Source organism: Lissotriton vulgaris, chromosome 11 (assembly GCF_964263255.1).
Source record: "Lissotriton vulgaris chromosome 11, aLisVul1.2, whole genome shotgun sequence".
NCBI classification, from domain to species: Eukaryota; Metazoa; Chordata; class Amphibia; order Caudata; family Salamandridae; genus Lissotriton; species Lissotriton vulgaris.
Window position 1 is genome coordinate 669,360,873 of NC_141699.1, and position 23,578 is coordinate 669,384,450.

At 43.7% G+C, this 23,578-nt stretch overlaps 1 protein-coding gene across 2 annotated transcripts in view; it reads right to left on the reverse strand.

Moving 5' to 3' along the window:
* Window positions 1–23,578, reverse strand: part of LOC147683312 (uncharacterized) — a 123,563-nt gene that overhangs the window by 82,619 nt on the left and 17,366 nt on the right. For both annotated transcript variants that reach the window (XM_086943764.1, XM_086943765.1), the window contains exon 2: window positions 3,465–3,559. In XM_086943764.1, coding sequence (XP_086799890.1) covers window positions 3,465–3,559 — 95 coding nt within the window. The remainder of the gene's footprint in view (window positions 1–3,464; window positions 3,560–23,578) is intronic.

Below are 23,578 nucleotides of genomic sequence, written 5' to 3' on the forward strand. Positions count from 1 at the left end.
TACCATATTTAATTAATTATAATTAAATTACTTCCCACCCTATTCCCCAATAAACCCACAACACGCTACAGAATTATATTACGCAAAAATTAAATACCATAAAATAATTAACTATAATAATTTATAAAACAAATATACACTTTTCACACATATACTAAAATAAAAAATACTTTAAAACATTAATATTAACTTACCTCAAATTCGATATTTTTGTTGTCTATATTCTGTCATTCTATATTTTTGTTGTCTATATTCTGTCATTTTATATTTTTGTTGTCTATATTCTGTCATTCTATATTTTTGTTTTCTATATTCTGTCATTCTATATTTTTGTTGTCTATATTCTGTCATTCTATATTTTTGCTGTCTATATTCTGTCCATTCAATATTTTGTCCATTCTATATTTTTTGATTCGATATTTATGCTATTCTATTCGATATTTTTGTAGTCTATTTTCTGTCCATTCGATATTGTGTCCATTCTAGATTTTAAACTCAATATTATTGTAACTCGATATTAAAAACTCAATATTTTGACTGTATACCGGCCTAAAGAACTTCTTGCCAAATTTGCCTTTGTGCGTTTAAGGTTGCACAGCTTTTTGCCCTTGTCATACATAGTCTGATATTCTCCATGGAGTACCTTCATTTTTGTACTAGTAAGCACCTATTTCATCCACGTTATTACTCATGTTATTTCATGCAGAAGAATGGTCTATGTTATCGACCATGGTACCACTGTGTTCCCACCAAGCTGCTTCCTCACTGCCACAACTCTGCCACCTCCTAGCCTCCTACTCACGGGACCAGCTTAATTGTGTCATTTATCCGTCTTGGGTTTGAAACTGTCATTAACACCTTAGCTGCTTCGCAAATATCCCTCCCCAGTGCTGCGCTGTCCATTGGAACTAGTAATGAATGGACGTTTAATGGTCGTGCACAACACTGGGGAGGTAGCGCTCGTGACGACCGTTGGCCGTCAGCAGCGCTTAAGAGGTTAAGGAAGATGCAGGATGTATCTGGGACTAGGGTGCAACACCTTTGAACTCCTAGGCTGAAAAATTCATTCAAAGAAACCTTCATGTAGGTTGCAGTCAACGGGCATTGTTGTTCTCCATCCGGTCTGCCCCAGTCCACAACAGGATATGTAGCTTCCTATTGCTCAAGGAGAGGTCACATCAACAGGCCTTCTTCCACAGTTCTGGGTGTGGTCCTGGCCTTAAGTAAGAGTCGTGTTCATGGAAATCATCCCTCTGGGCTGGAGAAGAGATATCATTATCAAAGACAAGATGGCTTATAGGTCACTGGCCCAGGGGGGGAATATTTATTATTCTTTGACAGGAAAAGCTGGAACACAATCAAAATACAATGTACCTCCAAATTGTAAATATTCCTGCAGCCAAAGCTGTCTGTATCTTCAGGACATTCCCCCTGCTTCCAGGGTTTTTTCTAGTGCAGGGAGCGGTGGTTGGCAACAAGTGGTTAACATAGTGTGTAATTGTGTTAGATCCATACTGACAACTTGTTGGCTAATCGCACAATGAGGGAGCATGTTTCTCCACTCCTTGCCAGGCGCATGGCGGGCTGTCTTCAAGTCCTAAACTGCGCCGGCGTTTCCTTCATTGCAGTCAGGGTGCATAAGCATGTGCAAGGATCGGCAATGGTTAGACTGCAGAGTTCTACACTGAAGATATTATGTCAAATGTGAGGTTCTTTTATGCGTACCTTACCGACATCATGGCCCAGATAACTAAAACTTGTTGTAACAAAACAGTGCCAAGTCTCATCCATTAGAGTGAGCTCATATCACCTCCATATCTTCTCTACTTCTTCAAGTTGTCTGCACTTCTCTCCTATTGAGGTACACTTTGAAATTATTTCTGGTTACACAAATTGTCCTAAACCATCTTTTTTCAGACACTTTCCATTTGAAGACTTCTTTGAGGTGAATAAAAATTCCTGCCATCCAGTTAGGAGACATAGCCCACCTTTGGAACTCAATATAATTCTTTCAAAACGTATTGATCACAAGATTTCCTTACACAATAGTTTGGGGAATGACACCTATTTCCCAACAATCACATCAGCATGCAGGGTTAGTGGGAACAGCGGGATTCAGTTTTGCAACCAACTCTTTTAGAAGAGTCCCGGATGCTGAGCTGACAACAGTATTTACTGAAGTGTTGTGTTTGGAAAATTGAAGTGATCACTTGAAATATAACTTTGCTTTGAAATGCTTTTACTAGCATATTCTGATCTATATGAATGCATGCTTGCTCTTTGAAGCATTTGGCCCTGGTCGAGCCATTCATTCCACTGCACCCGTTGAAGTTTAAGTAAATGATCACCGGGCTTGAAGAAGAAACACACACAGCTCACACCTGGTCTTGGATATTGTTCCCTAATGGCCATTTTACAGCCAGGAAGTCAAATGTATGGACAAAGAGATGATCCAATAGTGCATCCTTTTCAGGATGGACAAAGAGATGAAGGCCTAGAAGAGCAACCACCAGGGAGGAACAAAATGAAAAACGCTGGATCCATCTATGCACCTACAATGCAGGTAAATGTGGTGGAGCACTGTCACTCAAACTACTTGACAGATCACAGCTATTGGAAGCATATCCGCTCTGTATTCCAGGAAGAAACAAGGACAAGGGCCTCTTGAGACCATGGACCTTTTTGTGGAATGGGGGTTAGAATTTTCTATGGATTTTCCAATTAATATTATACACTTTCTGGGATGTCCAACAGGTTTCTTCTTCACCTGACTGGAGTTGTATCCCCTACATCCTTGGGGAGGATAATTTCAGGACAATGTTAGAAATCCCATTCTTTTGTTTATGGTTAACATAGTCAAATGTAGACTTGGAATTCTGGCATTACCAAAGGTGTGTTTTTTGGACTCCCTGGTAAATAATGTAACAGTGGCATCCAATGCCGGCAGCCTTAGCACTCACCAGTACATTTTCCTCAGCAATTTTCTTGGGACAGTGAATTGTGTTTGGACAGTCGTAGATTATTTTTGTGCGCAGACTCTTAACTAAACTAAAAGATAAGTCCTCCGGCTTGCAAGCATTCCCAACAGTGGCACATGAACACACTTGAGATATTTATAGCATGACCAGGCAATTATCAATTACCTTTACAGAGCTGACTGAGTAAAATTCCCATGTGCCTAATCTTGTCAACAGTAAAATTATATACTATAGAATTGTGTGTAATTCTGATACAATGAAGAAAAAAAACATTCACAGCATGATTCTTTTTCATTTATCTGAGAGACTTTGACAACACCTTGGAATTACCTGCTCATTATGCAATTGGTGTTCAGTGAAATGCTTGGCAAATCTCGAGTAAGAAGTTATTACATTTTAATTATAATATCAGTGACACCGGTAGTTCATAATTCCAATGACTGGATGAAACTGAGAGAACAACACTATGAGCCTCTTCCTTCTTACCTGCTCTAAGCAAGTACAGCACCACTGGAATAAGGAACTTGGGGCAGCGGTGTGTCCACATGGCAACTCCAAACGAAGATCAATTTCATCATCACCTACAAAGTGAATAAATACAAGTAGGTAAAAGGTCTCAGTATTCATAGATGTTTAGTTTTTAAAAAACAAAGATCGATCCTTGCTGTGTGCATATTACCAGTACCTAATATGTTCTAAAAAAATGTAATTTTAGCAGCTGTACCAGTAACAGGGGCAAAGCTTATCCCTAAACATATGTTACAATTGCCTAAATCACAGTTTCCAATATGTTACACTAAAACGCTTTTTTCATAATTAAAAAACACAAATCTCACACAAGTTTAAATCGGGTATTGCATCTACACATAGAACCAACTTACCTCCAATTATTAATTCGGCCCCCACATTTGTATTCAATAGACAGTTATGTACTTTGATCTCTGTTCGGCCTCTTGTCATAATGACTCTTACAACCCCTGTCCGTAGTTTGCAGAGTGTTGGTCAAGCCTCATTTCAATGGCAAGTCATCTATATAAGAAACATACCATATTTCTCTCAGACCATCCTTAGTCGTTGACCTTCCACTTTGTTTTTTGATGCAGGGATTTGGTTTGCTTTGCTTTCCTTTAGCTATTAGTGTTATGATAATCAGCATTTGACATTTATCTGACATAGATACATGATGCAATACACAAACATAACAATGCCGCTGGCCGCGCGACACGAAGGGGAGATAACGCGAGACAGCGTCTTAGTTCCACATGCCGCGCGAAGCAGAACAATAGCGCGCCGCCCCCTTTGCAACAGCCAATGAGTGGCGAGACTTGCGAGCGGGAGGCGGGCTCACGGGACGACCTATAACTAGCAGGGCTAGCATTGCTCGGTCTTTTCCGGTCACGTTTCCTGGGCTGCTCTGCGCTGTTGTTCCTGTTGTGCCCGTCGTGCGCCTGCCGGCCTCGCGGGTCTTGCGTCGGGTATTCCCTCGTCGGGTTTTGCGGTGAGTGCTAGTTTGGGGGTTCTGTGTTCAGCTTGCGGGGGCTGCGTTGGAGGGGCATAGAGCGGGAGGAGGCGAGGAGCACGAGCGGCGGTTTGTGTGGCCTGGGGGGACCGAGGGGGAGCGGGCTGGGCAGGGTCTGTTCCGTGCGAGTTCACACGGGTCCTGCTGCAGCGCTTGCTTTTGAACTTGGAAAATAAATTAAAGTTAGTGGTTGAGGTTCGCCCCCTTTGCAACAGCCAATGAGTGGCGAGACTTGCGAGCGGGAGGCGGGCTCACGGGACGACCTATAACTAGCAGGGCTAGCATTGCTCGGTCTTTTCCGGTCACGTTTCCTGGGCTGCTCTGCGCTGTTCCCACCCTGGCCCTGACCCAGCAGCAGAGCGGCAGGCGAATTGTGAACAACTAATGGTCTGTTTTGTGTTGCAGGCGGAGTCACAGGGCACAGGGCGATCTGGAAGCAGATGGACAGTAAGGGTACCTCTGCGGCAGAAGGATACAGTCAATACCTCTGCTTGGCACAGTAGGGGTGCCTGAGCCAAGAACCTGGAGCCGAGGGGGTTCCAGGAAACAGCGTCGGCGCCCCGTTAGTCCTTCAGGCGGTCGGGGGGCCTGAACCGACCGGGGGTGTGCCTCATCGCTCCGCCCTGACAGGGGGGGCGGGAGTAGAACGAAATAAAGTATTAACGTATTGCACCGTCAAGAGCATCGACTTACCGTGCAAATGGCTAATTAGGCATGCGGGTCAGCGAGGGGCTGCCGCATTGGATCGCCTGTAAGATGACCCACCTTATCTGCTACTTGTTATGCAAAATAAACCTGCACCAACATTTCCCACACTTATGTCTCATGAGTCTCCTTGGTATGAAAGTGGTATGGGGCTCAAGGTGGAGCGAGCGCTGGCAGTGTGGGCACTAAGAGGTGATACGAATACCAGCATTGGCAAAGCCAATAGGTCTGCAGTTGGCGGCCAGCCTTTTTAACGCTTGTTTTCGTCAACCTGTTTGTGAAACAATTTTCTTGGGGTAAACTACGATGCCCTTCCTAATATATAACAAAAACATGGTCTAAAAGTGAAAATATGTTTTTAGACTCAAATAGCATGCATTGCCCTAGTAGTCCCTGGCACAGAAGGGAACCACTTTTTGTTCAGGTGTCCTCCTTGTGCAAGGGCAGAATGGTGTCACTGTGAAGTTAACCAATGGCTGAAGTGGGTTGCCTCATTGGCCTATAATGTGTACTGTATTTGGTAACGAAAAATATGAATGACACAACAGACCAATGGATGGGGAGGGGTGACTGTTAGTCCCTACAAGTTAATATATCAAATAAATATAATGTTAGTGAAAACAAAAGGCTAGCTACTGCCAGACCTAAGCTAACAAGCATTTGCAGTGCAATAGGTCTCGCATTAGGAAAGTTTGAGTTATTGGTATTGTAAATGACAAATTTTTTATTTAGGTTTTGCTTTTGAAAATAGTGAAAGTAATAGCTTTGTCATTTACAATGCCAATAGTTTTAACTTTCACAAATGTTACACCTATAGCATTTGTAATGCAATATGTGTTGTATTTACGTGACTTAGATGTATTGATATTACAAATAACAATGGCTTTTAATTTTTTTAAATAATTAATACTTAAATAAAAGTTATTGTAATTTATAATGGCAATAGATTAAACTTTTGTAAATAACTTTTGTGAAGATTATGTTCATTGTATTTTATTGTGGCGAAAATCCAAGAACAGAAGTGAAATATTAACATCTTTTTGTGGCATTTGTAATAAAGCTTGAAACATTGAGAGAATATATTTGAACCAGGTGTTGAATGGTTGCACAGATTGATGCTGTGGTGGCGCTGAGTGGTGTTGTGGTGGCGAACGAGTGATGCTGTTGCGTTCAGTGATGCTGTGGTAGCGCATAGTGATGCTGTGGTGCCCCTGAGTGGTGCTGAGTGAGGCTCTATGCTATGTTGTGTTTTGCTATCCTATGTTTTGATTTGTTATGCTATGCTGTGTTTTGTTATGCTATGTTTTGTTATGCTATGCTATGTTTTGCTATGCTATGCTTTGTTATGCTATGCTATGCTTTGTTATGCTATGCTATGCGTTGTTATGTTTTGTTATGATATGCTATGTTTTGTTGTGTTTTATTATGCTATGCTATGTTTTGTTATGCTATGCTATGCTGTGTTTGGTATGCTATGCTATTATATGTTTTGTTTCGCTATGCTATGTTTTGTTGTGTTTTGTTAAGCTATGCTATGTTTTGTTGTGTTTTGCTATGTTTTGTTATGCTATGTGCTGTTGTGTTTTGTTATGCTATGTTTTGTTTTGCTATCCTATGCTTTGATTTGTCATGCTAGGTTTAGGTTTGCTATCCTATTCTTTGTTTTGTTATGCTATGCTATGTTTTGTTGTGTTTTGTTATGCTATGCTATGTTTTGTTGTGTTTTGCTATGCTATGCTTTGTTATGCTATGCTATGTTTTGTTATGCTATGCTATGTTTTGTTATGCTATGCTATGCTTTGTTATGCTATGCATGCTATGTTTTGGTGTGTTTTATTATGCTTTGTTTTGCTATGCTATTTGTTGTTATGCTATGTTTTGTTATGATATGCTATGCTAAGCTTTGTTTCGTTTTGTTATGCTATGTTGTGTTGTGTTTTGTTATGCTATGCTATGCTGTTTTGCTATGCTTTGCTATGCTATGTTTTGTTATGTATGCTATGTTTTGTTATGCTATGCTATGTTTTGTTGTGTTTTGCTATGTTTTGTTATGCTATGTTTCGTTACGTTATGCTTTGTTTCGTTATGCTATGCTGTTTTGTTATGCTATGTTTTGTTTTGTTATGCTATGTTTTGTTATACTATGCTATGCTTTGTTATGTTATGCTATGCTTTGTAATGTTATGCTATGCTATGTTATGTTATGCTATGCTATGCTTTGTTATGTTATGCTATGCTATGCTTTGTTATGTTATGCTTTGTTATGTTATGCTATGCTTTGTTATGTTATGCTATGTTTTGTTCTGCTATGTTTTGTTGTGTTTTGTTATGCTATGCTATGTTTTGTTATACTATGCTGTTTTGTTTTGCTATGCTTTGTTATGTTATGCTATGCTATGTTTTGCTATCCTGTGAGGGTGAGTGAGGGTGAGTGAGTGAGGGCCAGTGAGGGCCAGTGAGGGTGAGTGAGGGTGAGTGAGGGTGAGTGAGGGTGAGTGAGGGTGAGTGAGGGTGTGTGAGGGTGTGTGAGGGTGTGTGAGGGTGAGAGTGTGTGAGGGTGAGGGGGGTGAGTGAGGGTGAGTGAGGGTGAGTGAGGGTGAGTGAGGGTGAGGGTGAGTGAGGGTGAGGGGGTGTGAGGGTGAGGGGGGGTGAGGGTGAGGGGGGGTGAGGGTGAGGGGGGTGAGGGTGAGGGAGGGTGAGGGGGTGTGAGGGTGAGAGGGTGTGAGGGTGAGGGGGTGTGAGGGTATGTGAGGGTGAGGGCATGTGGGTGTGTGAGTGTGAGGGGGTGTGAGAGGGTGAGAGGGGGTGTGAGGGGGTGTGAGGGTGAGAGGGTGTTTGAGAGTGTGAGTGAGGGTGAGGGTGGGTGAGGTTGAGAGATCCACAAAGTAAACATAACACTGTAGGGGAAAGTGGACAAACAAACACCCTTAACATAATTTGAGCCTCAGCATCGACTGAAATTATTAGCAAATCCCTATCTAGTAATTAAAAATAAATAATTAAACCGCAATCTCAGAGGGGCGGTGGGGAGAGAAAGAAAAAAGAAACACGGTTGGGATGGGTAAGTGTAGCATCTGAAACAAATGATGCAGAGCCTCGGCATCGGCGGCAATTATTAGCATATCATAGTTGTGACTGCTAGACACGTAGGCTTTGCAACAAAGAAGGTGACTGCAGGAGGAGCAACCAGTTAGGAGGAGCAGACAGGTGTCCTGACGAACAGCTGTAGGATGTGGCCTAAAAACAAGCACGTATTCTGTGTGCTGGGGCCTGTAAATAAGACTTGGTGAACTTGAAGGAGGCACCCTGCATGTTCCCCATGGCCAGCATTAGATTGGACCCCGCCCTCAATTCTATGACCTGTACAGTGTTCTATAGTATCCGTATGGGAAAAGTCCAGTATAAAAATCCCACATCAGTATCTATGTCATTTTTTGGTATATTTTACAATATTGAAATTGTGCTGAAATAAGCTCTGCCAGTACTGGGTACATTTTTATAGCATTTGTTTTGTAGCAATAGCATTCATATCATTGTCTATCAATGTTTATAAAGCGTCTAGAAATCTGCGGAGGGCATCTGAGTGCAGAATAATGTCAAGAGGTGAAGAAGAGTAAAATAGAGACCGCTGTGTTTTTTTTATAGCATATGGAAATAACATCCCTCGAATTTAGTAATGCATTAGAAATTAACCTGGATTGTATTTACAAATAAAGTACTTCTGCGTGTGGTGCTTCACCTTTTGGTAAAGTAAAAGACAACCATTTTAGGCCAATACTATAATACCACTTCCGCTGCATTTCTCTCACCGCATATTAAACATCACAGAAGAGGTTTGTTAAATTACCTATTGTAAGACATGCATCAGAGCAGATTGCAATTCAGTGATATTAGCTCTGCTTGACTACTTATTTGCGCTCTCGGCCAGAATATATTGGAGTGCCTCACATGAGCACCAATTACATTACACTACTACACCAGGTCATATTAATATTTTGTTGGGATGTAATGTAGTTTTAACGATAGATGTGACCTAATGAGTTGATATTGACTGAAAAATCAGTGGGTATTTGAGTCAAAATGCATGGTAGACAGAAATGACACTTGATTTGTTGTCACTAACATAGCCTAGGCCATCAATTTAAAGAAAAGGCTGTGTGATCCCTTACCAGACACCGAACACATGGCATGTGGGCCTGCGGGGATATGAAGTATTGCTCCCTCCATGTGTAGTCCCCTGTTGTTTATACATACCACCAGCCCGGAGAACTATTAACCTATTAACGGCCTAACTTCATCTCAGCACCAAAGTTTTGTCAGGCAAAAATGCGGAATATACAGCCTCGGCCAGACCAATTAATCCTGCTGGACAAAAACCAATTACTGGTTGCTCTCGCGGCCGGCATGATGGGCGTGTGGGGGGGGGGGGTTTAATGAGGTCATCGCAGGGGGGGCAGGGGGAGCTAAATAAAAAAAATATATAAAATAAAACTTACCGTCAGCCACCTCAACTTGGGTCCCGACTCCCGCTCCCGCCGTCCTGCATTATTCCAATCCTGCAGCTCTCATCTTCAAGGAAAGGCAGCCTCCCGCCCGCAAGGGGGGACCCAGGGAGAGCCGTGCACGAGCCCGTCTCTCCCTGGGTGTGTTCGCGCGAGGGAGACTGGGCACAGGGCAGGTGGGGTTGATTAGAGGGGAGGTCATAATTAGGAACGGAGCCACAAATTAAACATAACACTGGAGAGGGAAGTGATAAAACGGATGCCCTTAACATGTTTGGAGCCTCGGCATCGGCGGCAAATATTAGCATATCTTTATCTATTAAGTAAAAATAAATAAATAAACAGCGATGTCTGCCGGCCTGTGAGCAGTGGGAGGGCGGGGGCTGCTTGCGCATGCGCGCCACTCTTCAGTTTCGTTTCCTTTGCACCAGCGCGAGCCCGGAGACGAGAAGTGCCGCATGAAGTCCCGGGTCCCAGGAGGGGGCCCGGGTGAAGACCAGCGGGGAGACTGCGAGGCCCCCATGCCAATGGGGAGAGCTCCGCTTCTTCGTAGAGTGGGAGAGGAGCTCGAGTGCTCTGCTGGGCTCCCTTGGCAGATGGTGCGAGCCCGACTCCGGTGAGGTAAGGGGGGAGGGGGCGGGGGGGGTTGTGTGCCTGCATGTGTGTGCCTGCGTGTGCGTGTGTGTGTGTGTGTGTGTGCGTGCGCGCGTGTGCCTGTGCGTGCAGTGGATGGGGCCTGCCTGTGTGCGCGCCGTGTTTGCATGCAAGCCCTGCGGTCTGCGCAAGCGCGCTCGCTCCCGCGGTGAAATCCGACACTGGGAAAGCTCGTGACACTTTGGTGTCCACTTTCCCAAATACGGATAGCATTAGTTGTCGAGCTGACAACATTCATGCTTTGCATGAATGCTAACGTCAGCTCGACCTAAAAATGGAAAAAGCTTTTTTTGTAATAACTCGTTCTACAAACTGATGATAACATAAGCACTAAAACATGGTTATAACTTATAAACATGCAGACCACACAAGTACTAGAACAGGGGCCTAGACCGTACATAAGTAGACCACATACATGGATCAAAATAAGCAACAACAGGCAAAGATAACCCCTAGGGGTGCAATTCAACATCCCAAAAATTTGATTTGGTCTGGCTTGAAAATAATGGCAAAGCAGTTGTTTTTGCAAGGTATGCACCAACGGGAGATGATGCGAAGTAGAAAGTCAGAATATTTTGCAATGACCGTAACTCATATTTATCAAATCGATTCTTGCTGATTTGCAAATAACTGTTATTACTCCAAAAAGTTGCAATTTGAGATCTGATGACATCACAGCTCTCAGTATCCCTTTGGTACTGCACAATCGTATGCTGAACAGAATACGGTAAAGTGCTTGAGGAGAAAAACGATCTGTATCTATTCTCGCTTACACGACCATAGCTGAGGGCAGAAGCATTTATAGCCGACAAAATCCATGAAATTATAAAGAAGCCATCTTGGAAAGAATACAGACCACATTAAAAACCAATGAAATCACTAACTGGGTCACTGAAGACTTGCAGAGGCACTATGAACAGAGATGGGGGATGGAGTAAAAGCATGCTGTTTGGAAGCCACACAGGTGGGAGACAATTACATCAAGTAGTTCCAATGGCAACCTTAGATAAAATCAGAGAGAACCCATATAGAATAGTATTTATTTCTTGCTCAAATATTCGACTATCAGCCATAAAAGTGTGCATCATAAAACATTTAAAACAAAAGGGGAAACACATAAAAGTTGATATAATCAATACAGTAGCAGCTCCAGTTTCAAAATTTCACAGTCATAATTATAATTTTCTATGAATGACCTCCTGAACAACCCCATAATTTAAAACGGCAACTAAATTGCATGTGCAATCCCATGTTCCATAACACCGCAGAACCTAAAATTGATCCTTGTTAAAACATATAGTTTAGGTTCTGTAAATTGCGAATTCGTTCGTGATCAGCCTCCATTTTGTAGCCGCCGCCATTTTGTGTTGCCCTCACTCAGGCAGCACGGCGAGCGCAATGTTTTTGTCGTTTCTGCATTTACCTGTCTGAGCTGATTAATCCCCGTCCAGACAATTTGTTGGTTCGCACCATTCTTTCCTGTAGGTTATCTTATCTGCTGTCCTTCGCTACACGTCTCATGCATTCTCCTGTTTCACGACTGTCCTAGAGCATACAACTCTGTTTTCTCTACTCGTAAACTGAATTGTGTGGATTCATTTGTAATTTACTTAAGGGGTCGAGTGACAAACATAACCACGGGAACTTGGGTTACTTGAGACTTAAAGCATTGTCTATAACATTTGCCTATGCCTCATGCTCTTGTGTGTTTGTATTTTGCATTGTATTGTACCGTATATAAGCCTGTGCGCCACGGAGGTAAGTGGCAGTCTCTTTTGAACCTCGTTATATCAACAACTTCTAAGACCACTGTACTAGCTGCAGCTAATAAATACAATCTTCTACGCCAGACAAAGAGTCCGTGTCTCTGTATTTGACAAGGCAGGTGAATTCCGGGGATTTCAGGCGTACCCTGCACGGCCGGGCCTTAATGTTACGGTTCTCCAACTGGCGCCCATGTGGGGCGACTTCAGCGGTAGCGGTTGAGCCCGAGGGTCGTGAGGAGCCCGCAAAAAAAATTCCGGAGGAAGCGCACCACGTGATCGACCCCTGTATGTCGAAAGTGGACCGAAGGTCTTTTACAGCACGGCTACTCCTTTGTGACGGCTGCTGACGACTGCTGCCCTGACTGTCGCCCTGCCTTGGACCCTTTGATGACGTTTGGTAAAGCGAGACGATAGACGGACCTTCGCTGGTGTAGGACGATTCTTAGTTAAGTATTTGGTGGGTCGCTCCCACAAACTTTGTTTTGTTTTGTTTTTGTTTTTGTTTTTTATTCAGTTGTTGCAATACCCGAAGCCAAGGGGTGAGTACGTTTGTGCTGTTTTATTAATTCATACCCCTTGTTGTTTGTGAGCAGTCTAGAGAAGTAACGATGCCTGGACTGAGTACGTTTAAAAGTGTTTAGGTTGTACTAGGGGTTCCCAGTTAGAGGATTCATGTCCGATTTCTCAAGTTGGAACTCCCACTTATGAGCTCTATTCGAAACATGGTATTGGTCCCATTACCTTTAATGACACATGGGTGCGATACACGAGACACGAAAAATAGTGGAGTTTTAAGATGGCCCCAAAATGGTAGTTTTGACCCCGCCATATTAGATAATTTGGAAGCAATTCTGTTTAGAAGGAAAGCCCGGCCGGCAATGTTTGACTCTTTCCGCCTTTGGTGTAAGGAAGCCAAACAGAAAGAAATTAAGCAAGCGAAAAAGGATAAGAAAGCACAAGACATGTCAATTATACAGGCTGCGCAGCAGTTTAAAAATAATGAAGTAGATGGTGCGAATAAGATTCTGGAAAGACAACATTGCATGGCGATAGATAGATGCTATCCGATGTTGCCTACTTCTCCTTCAGATAAAAGTAAGGAATTGGAAGAAGATTCCCTAATGTCTTGTTTATTGAATTCACCTCCGCCTTATGCCCAAACTCCTAATGCACCTCCATTACCCCCTCCTGTTGCTCAACAAGTGGTTGCTCCATTTTCGGTTGTTCAGCAACTGGCTCAACCTACTAATGCTCCTTTGCCTGCCTCTGCTCCGCCTTCACATTCTCTAATTCAGTCCTCACCTTCTCTACAATCCCCTGCTCCTGTTTCTCAGTCGGCTACGTTTCAGTCTCCGTTGCCTTCTAAATCTGCAATGTCTCCTATTCTCTTAAGGGATTCTCCTACCTCACAGAAGAGAATAGCAGATGCTGTCTCAAACTTCTTTTCTCCTCTTCTTGGGTCTTTGAATCTGTCTCCAGCTTTCTCTAGACGACAATCTCGTTGTCAACTTCCTCTTACGGACGAGAAAGTAGTTTTGGGATCTCTTGCTCGTAAATGGATTGATAAAGGACTAGAATATAATACAGAGGACATTATGAGTTCTTTTCATCAGTGGGTGGAGCCCACTCAGAGATATGTTTTTAATGTTATGTGTCAAACTCTTATTAAAGGATGGGAAGATATGGAGCTAGATTCAGTTCCTATGGAGCTACTGAAGTTACAAGCTGATTTTGATAAAGGTTTTATTGTAGGACCGCAAGTTGCAGACGCGGTAAATAAACTTGTTGCGTTTCGGGCCATGTTTCTGTCCCTGACTCTTTCTGAGACTGATTCTGTTAAAAGACAGGGTATTAAGAATTATCCGATGCGTGAAGTTCCTCCCGTATGGAGAGAAGAGGTAGTTGGTCCACCACAGATACCTGCCCATTTCCAGGGTATATGGGTCCACAAACCCTGGAAAAGGTCTGAAGTATTGGCGCTTAAACAGACTCTTCCGGACCCCCGTAAAAATACTGCTGGGTATTATAAAGAATTGTATCAAACAGTTGAGGCTTGTATTATGAATTTGGCTGATATTGATATGTCCTGTTTAAGTCCCTACTAATATGCCATCGTATTCTCTGGCACAGGGCCCCTTCTTACCTGGGAGATCTGGTTACGTGGTATGTGCCAGGCGGAGCGCTACGCTCAGGTGGGATAGGAAGGCTTGCAATCCCTCGGATCAAGAAAGCCAGAATGGGGGGTCGTTCTTTCAGAGTTATGGCTGCTCACAATTGGAATAAACTCCCGGTGGGTCTCAGACTGGAAAGGTCGGAGGCCAAGTTCAGAAATCTCCTTAAAACCTATTTGTTTACTATTTAGGGACGCAGTCAAACGGAAAGGTGCTTTGTGTATGGTGACTGGTGGGTTTTCTGTTCTCCAAAGCGCAGGGACACGCCGGGATGGCGTAACCAGGCGCTTTATAAACTACCTTATTATTAGTATTATTATTATTTGGGAATGTTGTTCCGCAAGCATTATGTGCACGAATTCGTAGAGAAAATCATGATGCTGAATTAGGTGGTGATTGGGGTGCTATTAGAGACGCTGATGCAGGTCAAGTGGGTGGTGTGAAACCCGATGATCTGATTACTGCCTTACCTGGCAGAATAATTGAATTGATGAAGACAATGATGCCTGCGGTGCGAGTAAATTGGGATAAGCTGGCCGGAGCAAGCAGAAGAAAGACAAAAGCGTTTCGGATTTCTTCACTCGTTTCGAAGAGACGTTTATTGACCATAGTGGTTAGGATCTGAGTGTAGAGGGTGGTCAGCGATTGTTTGTGGATAAGTTTGTATATAATTTGCTTCCCGAATTATCGAATAAATTAAAGAGTTCTGAAAGTGCATGGGATGTTTCTTCCCCTGCTAAGATATTGGCTACTGCACAGTATTATGAGAATAGAGATAAGGAGGAGAAAGAGAAACAAGAGAAGAAAAATAAAGATCTGAAAACAAAGGTTCTTTTGCAGCAGGCTTATCCTCCACGTCCTGCACAGTCTCAGTTTTCTCAACCTCCACAGTTTCAGAAGGTGTTCCAGAAGCCTGAGTCTATTGTACTGCGATCTTTGGTAGGTCCAAATAAATGTGTGTACTGTAAGGAAGGACATTTTAAGAATAGTTGTCCAGTTTTATTGCAGCGTACTAATGGGATATCTGCTCCACGAGGTCGTGGTAATTTTCAGTCAGGATCTAGAGGTAGAGGACGAGGTGTGTCCTCTCAGGAGCAGCGTTCTTTCCCTCCATCTGCTACAAATTTCTTTGATCAGCAGAGAGTCCAGTCTGTGCAGTATTATAATGATGGGTGTTTCAGAGCCGTTTCTTTTGGATACTGGTGCGATGAGAAGTTCTATTATTCATTCTAAACTCCCTGGGGCACCTTTGTCTGGCTTAATAAATACTTCTGTAGGATTTTCTGGCGCCCCAGTTCGTAATCCAGTCTCTTGTCCCTTGCCTGTTTCGATTGGTCCCTATGAATGAGATACTTCCTCTCATCCTGACAACTGGTTGTGGTGAGAATTTGTTGGGTTTGGATTTGTTGAAAAGGCTACATGCAACATTGTATTGTTCTCCTTCTGGCGTGCATCTTACGTTAGGGAAGAAATTGACATCTTCTATGAATTGGATCAAGAGCTTTATTCGATATTTCAAAGAATATCATACAAGCATACAATTACAGAAAAAATATAAAACAGTTCATTTGAGCAATTCATTAAAATAGATAGGAATGGAAAAGTGTATCGAAGAAGAAAATATTACCATTTAAAAAGAAAGATCAGAAAAACCAATCTTATCATGATTAAGAATTATTATAAAAAGATCTAAAAAACAGTATATTTAAGTAGGGCCTTGCAGAGATTTCCTAAATTTAATCAACAACTTCAAGTACTGTTCCATGATACATATAAAGTCTTTATCCTCTAGCATCTGTAAGCGCTCATATGCGTCCTTACAGGACCTCAGGCCCCATCTCTTTAGTAGAGGTTTCAATAATGTTTTCCTGGGGATCGCATAGTAATTACAAAATAAGATGGTATGGATATTTGATTGCACAGAGGTATCATGGCATGGACAAAAACTCAGATTTCGCGACCAAGTATTTCCTACAGGGAAAGTTATAAGACGAAAAAATGACCCCAGTCTAAATCTGGCAAGGAACATTCTAGCATAGCAAGAAAAGTCAGTGGACAGGTATGCTTGAAGCCCCTTGTGCTGCGTCACCCTTTGGTACGCCTGTAGAGTTGTATTTAATTTTTGATCATTCCATCTTTTAGTCTCCAAGTGATCCAATAGAGTTTTTCTCAAGCTTTTTCTTGATATAGTATCCAAGGTCAAAGGATCAGAAAATACTCTGGGTGTCCAATTTCCACAAAAAAGTTTTTTTATGTAAGCCAGCCATTTCGTGTGTCTTGCCCCCTCCTGTTTGAGAATGTCCAGTATATCTTCTATGTATTTATCCCGAGATCAGTTTCCACATGAGTTGCTCTCTCTTCCTGACAGTCTTTGGGCTACGGGTCCGAATGATGTGGGTCGTCTTGCGATCCCGCCGTATGTTGTCACAATTAAAGAAAATGTTAGAATGCCACGCATTCCCCAGTACCGTATTTCTAGTGAAGGTGAGAGAGCGCTTTTGGCTATTGTTGATGACTTTATTCAGAAGGGTGTGGTCGAAGAAACAAGAGTGCTTCCTGATCGTTGCGGACCCCCGGCGTAATGCACGGATAGACCTTTCCGTTACGAAGATAAACCTATATAACCAATAAAGAACATCGGAAGGCTATTTACTGTACTTAAAGAAAAGATAATAGAATCGCATACGACCGAATAGATATTAAAGGACCTCAACAAAATGATGGCATCCCTCTGAAAGGAGATATTACCCAGAAAATAGTATTTCTTTTATAAGGACGTGTTCGCCAGTTTACCTCAATCCCTCTTTTTTACCAATATAATTGAGATCATCTAATTGGAACATCAGAAAAATAAAGGACCGACTAAATGAGTCCTAATATTTCCCGCTTTCGGATTGGATAAAATAAAAGGCACCACACAAGTGCGGAATTTTCTTCCCACCCTATGGCACAGAACAGACCAGATATTAATCATTCAAGATTTTAAACATAAATACCTTGATAATTTACGTTGTATTATGTCAAGTTTTGTTTTTTTTGTCAATGACGGTCACCTGACGAAGGCTACTGGCCGAAACGCGCGTAGTTGCTATAATCCACCGCTTTGCCTACTTCACTACTACATCGACCGGAGATTTTGTGTTTGGTTTTGTATAGTGTATTTTTGTATTGATTATTTTACATATGTATTAATGTATGGAATGTATGTATGTTTATCAATGAATTATTTAAGAGACACAATATATTTATAATAAAATAGGAAATATCCAAAATAAAAATAAAAATAATTTAATCAAATAAAAAAAAAAATCATTTGATATCACTTGTAAGAAGGGTCGCTCTGATTGTTACTCACCATATGGGCAGTTAATAATTCTAAGTTCTGCTATTGAGAGTGTTTCACTCTCATCTTTTTCATAAACGAAGAAACAAGAGGCAATGTTTGTAATAGTCCTGTTCTCTCAATTCTTAAGAGAACTGATCCTTCACAGCCCCCTGTTTATCGATTTGTTATTGACCTTAGAGAAGTCAATAACATTGTTGTGCCACAGTTTCCTGTTGTTCCAGACTTTACAGCCTTATTGACGATATTTTCTGCTTCGGCAGCTTGGTTTTCAGTGATAGACCTCAAGAATGCTTTCTTTAGTATTCCTATTGCTGAAGAAAGTAGGGATATTTTTGGTTTCTCTCTAGGTGGCCAAAGTTTTCGATTCAAAAGAGCACCTCAAGGTTATTGTGAAAGTCCCTCCATCTATAGCAAGGCTCTTAAGTCACAACTTGATGCTTTTTCTTTGCCTCCAGGTGCTACGCTCATTCAGTATGTGGATGATTTGTTGGTGGCTGCTGATACGGAAGACGTGTGTAAGAGTGTGACTGTTGCGGGGGCGGAGCTTGCCGGCAACGATGGCGGACGCTTGAAGTGAGAGCTCCGTGCCGTCGCTCCTAAATATCCTGCATTTATCCTAAAATAGCCGAGCCCCGTGGTCGGCCGTGCTGCCTACTGGCCCCCGGAAGGTGCCCGACTGTAGCGGAGAAAGAGCGAGGAGAATCCGAGCCTCCACGGCCGAAAACGATCCGGGACCGGCGCCGCGGTGACCTAGGCCGCTAAGCCGGGCACTGGCCTAGACACCACACCAGAGTACGTCACTCGACGTGCGGCCACTGCTGAGCCCTGAGTCGGGAGAGCCCGCGCCACTCGTACGGACCAGGAACGCACGAGAAACGGCAACGGCTGCGCTCCTTCCTTTCTCCCCCCACCGGAGGGTGTGACGGGGGCGATTGTCGGCCCTGGCCTCATTGCACAGTCGAGAGGGGAGAGACAACCGTTAACAGAGGAGCGCCACTACGCTTGGGGAAACACTTGTACTGGACGCATAGCCTTCCAGGACGGAGACATAGTACCCCCACGCAGTCCGGCTGTACGGTGTGTGGCCATCGTGGCACGACAGTGAGTGTGGGCCCGCCTGGGCCCTGTGTGAGGCCCGGTGAGAGCAAGGAACGCGTGGACAGGCCCGACACGTGGCAATAGGCCTGACTCTGAGTTGCGACCAGAAATTTCTCCGGACAGTCAGAGGGCAAACCCACGACATCAGGTAACCCTCCCGAGCTGCAACGAGCGACGGGACAGCCCGCGGTGGAGACCCGCTCGACGACTACTAGCAGGGGAAACATGGGCAAGGGGGACCAAAAGCAGTCCAAACTGGCATTCGAACAACGCAGAACGCGGCCCCCGGACACGCAGGAATCATCGCCCGCTCAACAGAGTAAAGGCCCGGAGAGCACGTTTTACACGGACATCAAGGGCCTTCTCGTCACAATGGAGAAGATCCTTCAGGACAGCATGACTGCTATAGGTTCAAAACTCGATGCCCTCACCTATCGGATGGACCGGATGTCGGAGCGTGTAGACAAACACGCGGAAAGACTGGATATGTCCGAAAGGTGCCTAACTGAGGTGGAAGAGGCCCAAATGGACCTGGACAAAGATCGCAAGCAGATGGGGAAACTATTGCAGGTCATACAGGATAAGTCGGAGGATTTGGAGGCCGCTCCCGGCGATCGAACATCCAAATCATGGGTGTGGCGGAAACGACCCAGGTGGGGAAAATGGAATTGTTCATCGAGCGGCCGCTCACCACTCTGTTAGGAACTGACGTATTTTCGTCCATGTTCATCGTTGAAAGAGCGCACCGATCCCGAGGCCAATTATTGCAAAATGATTGAACTACAGGGACAGAGACACTGCTCTACGAATAGCCAGAGAAAAGGGAAAGTTGCAGTTCGAGGGATCATCAATCTCCTTATACCCGGACTTCACGGCGAGGGTGCTGGAGGAACGTCGCCGCTTCGCCCCTTACAAGCAGCAGATCCCCGACCTTGGGTTGGATTACGCCATGTTGTACCCAGCAAAACTTTGCATAAACCGACAAGGGCATCCCCTTTTTTTCACAGACCCTAAAGAACTGCACAAAGTGCTAAAGACCTGGTCCAAAGACAGACGTCATAACCCTGAAGACCAGAACGACGATCAGGAACACGCCAGCGGCCTGGAGGGTCAGGAATAGGCAACTGGGGGACTTCCAACTCTCCCTCATCACCCCCTGCTTTCTTGCGGGGGTGGCCTAGCAGCTGCAAGGACTTCGAGGACCCCCGGTGAGATCATTGCAATTCATACAGGGGTTGGCTCCTCTGTACCTTCTAATAAACAACACAAGTCCTAATTCTCATGGCAATATTCATTTGCTGGACTGTAAACATCCATGGTCGAAATTCGTTATCCACGGGATCTCTTTAGTCTAAAGAAAATCCTAAGATGTTTCAATCTATTGCCTCTTTAAAATAACAACCTCTCTGATTGATACAAACAGGACAGCACAGACAAAAAATGTGTGAAAAAGCGAGATGGCACCTCACGGGCGCACCACCAATGGGACCCCTGGTTGGTACTCACCAGGATGGCCCTGTTCTCATCATCGGTGCCATCAAGCTAAAACCAAAAACGTGTCTCCAACCTCAAAAATAAAAGGACAGTGGATGGTGCAGTGGACACAACTTATATGTGACAAAACTAACAACATGTAACATTTAACATATAAGTCACTGAGCAACTGGGGCCTTAAACTTTTATTCTCATTCCCTTCTCTGTTGCAAAACAGTGAACACACATATACTAAAAAAGAAGAGAGAAAATACTACCAATCGATTCACTCTCTACTTACAGCCGACATGTTTCATTGCCTTTGATTTTTTGGCAATTTCTTCAGGGCAATAGATTTTAAATGCCACTGCAAGAGACACTGAAGCTTGGGTGCTGTAACATAAACAAACAAAAGTATGGTCACCTGGTATCCCTCTCTATGTTCTGCATATCAAACTATCTATCAAACCACCATGCTGTATAGGTAAATAAATGTAAGAATTCCATTATTACCCTGCATGCAGATTTGTCTCTCATACCAGTGGTGTAGTTATGCTAAAATCGGAATCCAGCTCCCTTAGGTGAGCATGGTCCTTACTCCCCGTTTCAAGAAAGTTACTGGAATGTAAAAAACACGGAGAATTCAATTATTTCAGTATTAGAGCTCACTCCTACTTTGCGCATCGTATACAGCCTAAATACAATTAAGGTAGGTGTTACCGGTGTCAGAGTAGCGGTCGGCGTCCTCTCAACCCTCGAACGCCGACCGAATGAAACGATGCTTATTTACCGGCTTAGGAGACGAGTGTATTCGCGCTGGGATTGGTCCGCGATGTTTGGTCACGTGGGCCAAAGCTGCCGGTTTCCCGGGACTCGGATTGGTTCCTAAGTCGCATAACGCGCATTTCCATTGGTCCCCAGTGTCAGATGACACGGGGCCCGGTTGCCGATTTTCGGCAACTGTGATTGGACCCAGGCTCTCTTAATACTAAATGCCGGTCTTCGAAGGAACGACACGGCCATTTGTAAACGGACAATTAAGCCTGGAATGGGATGGAATATGGCCATTAAATCACTGTTTATTATTCAATATACGCCTATATTTATAGCTAATACTATACTTTTAAAATAACTACACTTTTGAAATAAACCGGTGCAGTTAGACGTGTCCCGTATTTAGCTAGAGTAGAATTCAAATGTTGACAAATTCCACAAGGTTGTAATGTATTAAGGATTTGTAATGGCAATTAACACCCTGTAATAGGAGTGTGAAGGTCCATGGGCGAAAAATATTGTTATAGGCTAATAAGGACATATCAGATGTTTAGCCTAGTCAGATGGAATATAATGTGAATCACAATTCTACTGAGATGGAAGTATTCAGTCATAACAGGGTTTTTAAGATGTTAACTTCTACTAAGGGCCTATCACATGTGATATGATGAAAATCACAATTCTACTGGGATGTAAATAGTCAGTCTACACAGGGTCTCTAATGTAGATGTTATATTTTAAGATGTTAACCCCTAATGGTCATTTTAATTTAGGAAGGAGGAGTACAACCAGTCAAAGGGACAGCAGACCACTGCGCTGGAAGACTGCTCTTCAGATGGTTAACGCAACTTATTCCATTCCAGTAGTTCGTTCAGCCCTCTCTGTTCGCTTTGCTCTTGATATATCCAGCGAGCTTCCTTGTTGATCAATCGTCTTTCCACAGACTGTGCATCGCCCATCACTCTCTCCAACACTACCCAGGTAAAGGTGTGTTTATTGCGGTGACAATGTTGCACTAACTTCGTAGTCAGTTTTCCAATCCTTATTGTACTGACATGCTCCTGGATGCGGAGTTTGATCTTGCGTGTGGTGAGTCCGATATATTCCAGACCACACTCACATTTTAGTCTGTATACCACGTTGGTTGTGTTACAGTTACTGAAGTGGTTCAGTGACCAGGTATTTCCAGATTGAAGAGTCACGTTAGTGGTTTTCTTTGTCATGGGGCATACAGAACAGCTCCCGCATGGGAAGTGTCCTTTAGGGATGGTGGTGTTCTCAGCTTCTCGTCTTCCAACAGTCCTGGTGTGAACCAGTTTGTCTTTCAAGTTACTCGCTCTTCGGAAAGCAAATCGTGGTGGTGGCATCTTAAAGTCCGTTGTTGAAAGTAGAGACCAGTGTTTCCTGATCGACTGGCGGATCTTTGTAGCCATGGGATCATAGGTCATGACTACAGGCAGACAGTCTGACTTTTCTTTAACTTGTGTCTCTAACAAGGCTGCTCTCGGTGTATTCAAGGCTCTTTTCTGGGCTTGTTTGACTACTTTCAGTGGGTAGTCACGGGCTTCCAGTTTCGAACACAGGACTCCTGCTTGTTCCTTATATAATTCTGTTGATGAGCAGTTTCGCCTGTACCTGAGAAATTGTCCTACAGGGAGATTGTCCCTGAGTGCTCTTGGATGATATGACCGGTATGACAGTAATGAATTTCTATCGGTCGGCTTTTGATGCACACTTGTATGAAAACCTCCTCCAGAAGCCTCAATATCCAGATCAAGATAGACTGCCTTTGTGTGGTGGTAATTCCAGGTGAAACGCAGACTACTATCTTGAGTGTTTAGCCAATTTAAAAATTGGACCAGGATGGTTTCTTCCCCTGTCCAAAGGAGGAGCACATCATCAATGTATCGCCTCCAGAGGCGTATGTGGTCTCTGAAGGGATTGATGTCTGATTCGATGATGTGCTCCTCAAATTGGCCCACGTAAATGCAGGCAAGGCTAGGTGCCATCGTAGCCCCCATAGACGTTCCCGTCACTTGTAGAAAGAGGTCATCTTTATAGCAGAAGAAATTTCTTGTGAGAGCGATTTCCACACACTGTAACACAAAGCTTTGTGGAGCGTCGTAGAACCATTCCTGTGTGGCCAAAGCTCTAGATGCGGCCACTAGTGCGGCATCCTGAGGGATACATGAGTACAAGGACTCTATATCTATAGTCACGATGTATTCGTTGGCAGGGTCAAATGTTATTTGGTCCAGGACTTTTAAGATGTCCATGGTGTCCTTGACGTACGATTTCTGGGTTACCACTGATTCGCGGAGAAAGTAATCAGCGAACTGAGATAAGGGCTCCAGAATAGATTGGATACCGGATACAATTGGCCGACCCGGCGGAGGCCGGGCCGGCTTGTGTATCTTCGGCAGGATGTAGAATGCAGGGGTCCTGGGATTGGTATTAATGAGGAACTCGGCTTCCTTTGCACTTATCCACTTCTTCTCCTTCGCAGTCCCCACTATATCAGTTATTATTTTCATCAGATCTGGAGTGGGATCTTTGGTGAGAGGTTGGTAGTTAGTTCTCACATTAAGTAGA